Genomic DNA, 7,478 nt, shown 5'->3' on the forward strand with positions numbered 1-7,478 from the left:
ATATATATATATATATATATATATATATATATATAATTTCGGGTACGGTCGTGCTCTCTCGTGCGGTCACACACCACTCAATGTTACGAAATACACCACTCAATGTTAAGAAACACACCGCCGTGCATATTTGTGTGGTGTGTTTCTTAACATTGAGTGGTGTATTTCGTAACATTGAGTGGTGTGAACCGCACGGGAGAGCACGGCCGCACCTGATCTCACCTATATATATATATATATATATATAATAAAAAAATTAACAAGTCCGACTCGACCGAGCCGCCTAGGCGATAGGGGCTAATTTGCCTTAGCTTAGGGGTGTCTAGCGCCTAGGCGGCTTTCTAGGCCGATTTTGCAACAGTGATTTTAATTAACATAAAAAAAAAGTACACTTAAAATGAATGTAGAATTTAATTAAAATGGATATATGAAATATTCATTAATTTATCTATATTGAATATGAACATACAAGTTTTTGAGGAAAAAACATAAAGTTTGAATAACAAGAGTATATGATATAACTAAATAGAGAAGATTTTAATTTTAATCTCAATACTATATTTAGTATTGCTATATCTTTCTTTTTTTTTTTGGAAAAGAAAGTATTGCTATATTTAGTTTTTGACTTTTAATTTGATTATATTTAGTTCATAACATTATTTACATTGCCACATTTAATCTTCTATTACCATTTTCATTAAATTAACATTTACTTTTGAAATAATAAGATAATTCCACAAAAATAACTTTCTATTCTAACTCTAAACCGTTTTTTAACATCATAATAGTTGTACTAGTTTTTATTATAGTTAATTTCAAGGTTAGTTTTTAAGTATAATGTCATTTCTACATTTGTCTATCATACCCTTTTAATGTAATCATATTAGGTTCTTGGTTTCAATTTAATTTGTTTTTATTAAATTTAGTTCCCAACTATGATTAAATTTGACAAGAAATTAAAATAAAAACTAATTCAATATAGTGGGCCTTGTTGGAAGAAAACAAGCGGCGGTAAAATTAAATTAAAATGAACAATTAAGTGGTTGAAAGGTGGTAATATGTGTTGTGGATTCGTTCAAAACCTAGTTGAAGCGTGCCAACCAGAAATCAAAGAGAGATAGTTAAAGTGGGGCATGTCTTCGATCCATAAAACAGAATAAAGCGACTAATATGATTATAATCTTTTTGACCAATTTGAAAGAGATTTGTAATTTTTCGAGCATTCTTTCCGGAACTTTTAATGTCTGTGCAATACAGCTAATGTGATTAATTACTAAACTTTTTAACCAATTTTAGAAACATTCTTATCTTTTTAAGCGTCCTTTTTGAAACTTTAACGTTCTTATAATACACAACACTAGTGAGGTATCCGATGGTTAATTTATATATTCTAGAATTTCTTTGAATTATCCCTTCTTTTCTTTCTAGTTCAAAAAATAAAAACTACAATGTTATGAAATTAAAAAAAAAAAAAAGTAAATTATAAGTCATGATAGATTAAAATAAACTGGAATGAAATCTTTTTATTATTAATATAATTTTATGAATTGTTTGAACAGAGGCATAGGAACATTGTATATACCGCCCATGTTTTCAGCTTCGGTTCATCGCACTTTGCATGTTCCCCTCTCTCTCTCTTACTTCATAGTGTTCATAATCTCTCTCTCTCTCTCTCTCTCTCTAGAAAAAAATTGCACAGAAAGAGAAGAAAATTTCAGGAATCTAACGTCACATTTCATCAGATATACACAATATAATACATCAGATGCCCCCGCCTCCCCAAGTTCTCAACCCACACGTACATGGTACATATGCACCTTCATACGCACTCGGCCTGTCATTGCCCCAACGCTCTCCGTCCCTGCTTTGATTTCTCTCTATTTTTGCCCTATTCGATAGGGTTTTCTTGTGATTACCTCTCCCCCTTCTATCATCTGATGCATTCTGTTCTTGAACCTCTATTGATCATACTCCTCTTCTTGCCCGTTCTTTCAATTTTTGCTCTTTGTGGAGGGTTTTTTAGGCTCACAACTTTCGGATTTAACCCGCCCCGGATCTTCCAACAACACCCATGTCTAAAATCTTTGAATTCAGTGGTATGGCCTCAAATCTTGGCTGGGTTTTGTTTTAGTTCTCCCTTTCTATTTATGATATTCTTGATATTTATGTGTTGTTAACAAGTGTCTTTCTTGTTTAAACATGTTTCTAATGATTTATTAGTAGAAGTTGCGGTTGTGTTTATTTGTTTACTTTAGAAGTCACTTATCTTTGCAACCATGCTTAATTTTAAGGCTTTGAATCTATGATTATATGGAAAGCTTTGTTGATTGGAGGTCTTGATAAGCTGTGTTGATTGTGAAACTTCATGTATGTTCTCATGAATACAAGGACTCTGTCCTTTTACTAGCTGAATTTGTATGAATGGCCCTCAGTTAGGTACAAAGCTATCATATATTATACTGTCTTTATTGTATAGTCTTCTGGTTCCTAAGCTCTATTAGGTAACTCAATAAGTGTGGTGAATCTAAATAATTTGGGTATATATCATATTGAGTTTAAGATCTGATCTTGGGAAGCTGGTACTGTCTATTTTGGGAGTTTTTTCTTTTAATTCTTGGATATCTGTAAAGCCCATTTCGTTTATGGTTTCAGGTCACAATGAGTTTTTCACAGGGGTGCCTATGTACCCCAGTTCCAAGGACTCAGGTCCCTTTTTGGCCCTTCATCCTCATGCGAATGCGTATTTTCCTCCTTGCAAGAGGGCTCGAGTCAGTACCCCTGTTGTTGCATGTGAAGGACTTGAGCTGAAGAAGAAGACTACAATTGAAGTCCTTCCAGATGAATGCCTCTTTGAGGTATTCAGACGTATTCATGATGGCAAAGAAAGAAGTGCCTGTGCTTGCACGTCCAAGCGTTGGCTCATGCTTTTAAGCACTCTCCGCAGGGATGAGATCTTTAGCATCAAAAGCATTCAGCCTTCGGAGCCCAAGGAAATGTCTGATTCCAGTATGAAAGTTGACATCAAGTCGGATAAGAATGGGCTTGTTCAATCTACTGTTGCTGAAAGCAAGGCTGCATATCAAGATGCCAAAGTTGAAGGTTATCTTTCCAGGTGCCTTGATGGAAAGAAAGCTACAGATGTCAGACTTGCTGCTATTGCTGTTGGAACTGGAAACCATGGAGGACTGGGAAAACTTTCTATTAGAGGAAACAACTCCATTCGTGGTGTTACCGACTCTGGCTTAAAAGCTATTGCTCGAGGTTGTCCTTCTCTAAAGGCCCTTTCTCTGTGGAACATATCTTCTATTACAGATGAAGGTTTATGTGAGATTGCAAATGAGTGTCATCTGTTAGAGAAGCTTGATCTTTGCCATTGTCCATCAATAACCGATAAGTCCTTGATGGCAATTGCCAAGAGTTGTCCCAATTTGACCTCTCTAACTATCGAATCTTGCTCAAAAATTGGGAATGAAAGCCTGAAAGCTGTTGGTGCATGCTGTCCTAACTTGAAATTTGTTGCATTGAAGAACTGCCCTCTTGTCGGGGATCAAGGAATTGGGAGTCTTTTCTCGACAGCTGGTGAGGTTCTCACGAAGGTTAAGCTCCAGACATTGAACCTAAGCGATATGTCTCTTGCTGTTATTGGACACTATGGTGTTGCATTGACTGACCTAGCTCTCACAGGTCTCAAGAATATAACTGAGAGAGGTTTCTGGGTCATGGGTAATGGTAAGGGTAAGGGTCTACAGAAGTTGAGGTGCCTTTCAATAATAGATTGCTCTGGTGTTTCTGACTTGGGGATTGAAGCTATGGGTAAAGGTTGCCCAAATCTGAAGCAGTTTAGCCTCCGAAGTTGCACTTTTCCATCAGACAATGGATTGGTTGCTTTTGCTAAAGCTGCAGGGTCACTTGAAAGCCTTCAGTTGGAGAACTGCCACAGGATCACCCAGGCAGGGTTATTTGGTATTCTAGTGCATTGTGGTGGGAAGTTGAAGACTCTTGCTTTAGAAAACTGCATGGGAATCAAGGACTTAGCGTTTGAATGCCCCCTGTTGTCTCCTTGTAATTCTCTGAGATCTTTGTGGATTCGCAACTGCCCTGGATTTGGTGATGCTAGCTTGGGTATTCTGAGTAAACTTTGCCCCAAACTGGTGCATGTGGACTTTACTGGGCTTCATTGTATAACAGACGATGGGCTTCTCAATCTTGTTCAGAGTTGCGAGGAAGGTTTAGTCAAAGTGAACCTAAATGGATGTGTTAACTTAGGAGATATTGCAGTTTCAGCCATAGCAAAGCAACATGGCGAGACCCTTGAGAAACTCAACCTCGATGGTTGTGGCTATGTTACCGATGTGAGTTTAGAGGCAATTGCTGACCATTGCTCCGTGCTGTGTGAGCTCGATGTTTCCAAGTCCAGAATCACCAATTCTGGCATTGTGGCACTGGCGAATGCAGTTCAACTTTCTTTGCAAATCCTTTCTCTGTCGGGATGTGCAATGGTGTCAAACAAGACCTTGCCTCTCTTGCTTAAGCTGGGCACTAGCCTTGTCGGTTTGAACATTCAGAATTGCCCCGGAATCAGTTCTAGTGGTGTCGATTCGCTTGTAGAGAAGCTTTGGAGGTGCGATGTTCTTTCTTGAGGATAGCTAGCTTTCAAAAAACCAACCCCATCAGTAAAGTTAATCTATATCCGTAGCAGTACAGTAGGTTTCATCTCCATAGCGGGTCTTCCTGGTCCAACACTTTGGACCCCTTTTCCAGTGAGAATGGCCGGTTCGCTTCCTTTTCCAGCTTCTGAAGAACATAGCTGTTGCAAGAATTTTTGCCCTGCAGTAACTTGGCGGGTTTCATCCTGGTCGTACTTCTGAATTCTGAACATACAGATCCATCCCGGGTATTGGATCCGGAGATTCTTCTATGGTCTAGTAATTACTTTATCAAGAAAAAAAAAAAAAAATCTAGTCTCAACAAGTATGTTCATTTTCCGTTATATCGAGTCTGCATTTAGTTTAATATCGAGTCTGCAGTTAGTTGAATATCGAGTCTTGAGTTGCAGTTGGTTGGATATCGAGTCTTGAGTCTGGAGTTAGTTGAATATCGAGTCTTGAGTCTGCAGTTAGTTGAGTATCGAGTCGAACAGCATGTGTTGGTTGGGTGTGGGTCCATCCTTGTGGTTGCTTTAGGCAGTTGTAGGTGTGATGCTATGTTTCTGGGGAGCTTTGGCCATGGCTGCAAGATCTGTTTCTTCTGCCATGACAACCTTTTGGTTGTTTTTTTTAACCAAACCCCCATTTTTGCTGGCATTCGTTGCTTAGTTAACTGCCCTATTCAACCACTCTTTCTTAGCTTCTCTCTATCATTTTCTGTCCAAAAAACTGCAGATGTAATAAAACTAGTTATTATTATGGTTGTTGTTTGTTCATCTAGTTTTAATTATGAGTAAATCAAGTTTATTATATGTGTGATGATTGCTTTGGTATTTGCCTCTTTATTTTTCGCCTTTGAGTTATATATATATGCCCGACCAATATATATATGTCCGGTCGGCATGGTAATATCACAATCATTATACCATGGATCAGGGTGGATGACTGATATAAGGTATATTTTTAATATAGAGCAAATAATTTGGTCTCACGAGGATTTAAGTTTTAAGATTGATTCAAATTCACAGTTCTCTTTCTTATTCTACTTTAATTTAAAGAAGAAATAAGAGAATTCCTTGGTTAATAGTTAACTAGAAATGAATGAACCAGTGTTACACAAGGCAACAATAGGGGAAAATATTATCAGTAGCTAGAATATTACTAGTAACTACTATATGAGATTCACGTGGCGGAAGTATGGTTCATTTTTATTAAATTATTGAATTATGAATGCTTTAATAGGTGTTTAAAAAAAAATCTCTCCAAATGAGATATAAAAAGTAGTTTAATTCTAAATTAGTAGAATTAAATGTATTGTGATATTAGAAAAAAAAAAAAAGAAGAAGAAGAAGAAGAAAGTAGAATGTAATGAAGTTCTTAGTCAAATTATTATTTTTACGTTTATAGTATTTTGCTTGGAAGATGTTCAAAAAGAGAAATAAATAAATAAAATTTTCCTTTATTGTCATTTGTTATTTTCTAGCTCTCTACTTGGAAAGTATTAATAAAAAAAAAAAGAATAGAAAAGTGATTGAGGTGGTTTGTATGTATAATTAGTTTAAGAGAAATCTCTTGTGAATGGCACAAATTAAATTATTGAAATTTCCAAAACAAGGGTACTTTTTGTCATATCAATAGCACACTTTGTCATGTCATACACATAAATCTTTATTGTCTCAAGAGCAACCCATTAGGGGTTCTTTGGTGACTTTTGCAATAAAAAAAAAAACAAAGGATGATTTTTTAACAAATGGGGGTGGAGTTTTTTTTTGGGTGTTTACTCCTTCAAAACAAAGATTTTTGTGGGAACCCAAGGGACATGCGTGAGTGCTAACAAACTGTTACGCCCAGTAGTGCATGTGCCAGCTGGACGCGTAAAGAGACTAGCTTTTTTTTTTTTTAAATACTTTTTCCGAACCTGTTTTTTTTTTTTTTTCTTTCTTTCTTTTTCCTCTTCTCTCTTCCCCTCTCTCGCTTATGTGGATCTGTAAAAATCAAAGAAAAATCCATACAAATGTAGTTCCACTAACATTTCTAGTTTATTTATGTAATGTGGTGCATTATTTCAGCTTTAAAGTAATGATGACTCCCCTCATATACCATTTTTTGTATTATTGCTCTTTAAAAATTGTATTAACGCGGGTGGATTCGGACCGTTAAACGGATAGAGTACCCAAAAAAAAAATTGTAATACTACACTTATTTCTGCTTTTTAATATATTTCTATTCTTCCTATCATAAGATTAACAAGAAAAATAATTCATAATTTTTTAATTTCTTTTTTTTTCTTTTGCCTCTTATAAAATTATAATACGTGTGATAAAAATTTTATTTCTTTGAGAATATTTTTTTATTTAATATTGTAATCATTTTCTTTTTATAGTGACAACAAAATTACTTACCTTGATGTTACGTGCATGTGCTTCAATAATTAATGATGAACACACATCTAAGTCGCTAATCTCTATACAAAGTTGTTGAGATCTTTTAAAGATTTCATAATCTTTTGATTCTTTAATTGTAATCCTTCGAAAACTAAAACAAGATTATGAATCTTAAAAAATATAAAAAAAAATATTTATAAAAAAATCATGGCTCCAACTTCGGGAGTATTATTGGTCCACCTACATTGGTGAATCTTTTTTTTTTTAAATATATTATTTTACTGAATTAATTCTTTATTTAAACATTGATTAGGATAAGTAGATATAATGTATAAGATTATCTGCATTCTTGAAATACTCGATCTCACAAAAGGGAGTAAGCCACTATTGTATGATCACATTTGCACTTCAACATCCTTGTAATTATAGACAAATTATATTGTTGGCC

At 35.3% G+C, this 7,478-nt stretch overlaps 1 protein-coding gene across 1 annotated transcript; it reads left to right on the plus strand.

The window, feature by feature from the left end:
• The first annotated feature begins 1,625 nt into the window (after positions 1–1,625).
• Positions 1,626–5,458, plus strand: LOC116029091 (EIN3-binding F-box protein 1-like). Its single transcript, XM_031270981.1, has 2 exons — positions 1,626–2,096; positions 2,653–5,458. Exons 1-2 carry the CDS (start codon positions 2,072–2,074, stop codon positions 4,638–4,640), a joined length of 2,013 nt encoding a protein of 670 aa, XP_031126841.1. The 5' UTR covers positions 1,626–2,071; the 3' UTR covers positions 4,641–5,458.
• Positions 5,459–7,478: the final 2,020 nt, after the last annotated feature.

Source organism: Ipomoea triloba, chromosome 1 (genome assembly GCF_003576645.1).
Source record: "Ipomoea triloba cultivar NCNSP0323 chromosome 1, ASM357664v1".
Taxonomy (NCBI): Eukaryota; Viridiplantae; Streptophyta; class Magnoliopsida; order Solanales; family Convolvulaceae; genus Ipomoea; species Ipomoea triloba.

Excerpts from the sequence above, each read along its gene's own strand:
- LOC116029091 (XM_031270981.1), top strand. The coding sequence starts at position 2,072 with ATGTCTAAAATCTTTGAATTCAGTG. Across the intron at positions 2,097-2,652 it reads TAAAATCTTTGAATTCAGTG|GTCACAATGAGTTTTTCACA; the intron begins GTATGGCCTCAA and ends TTATGGTTTCAG.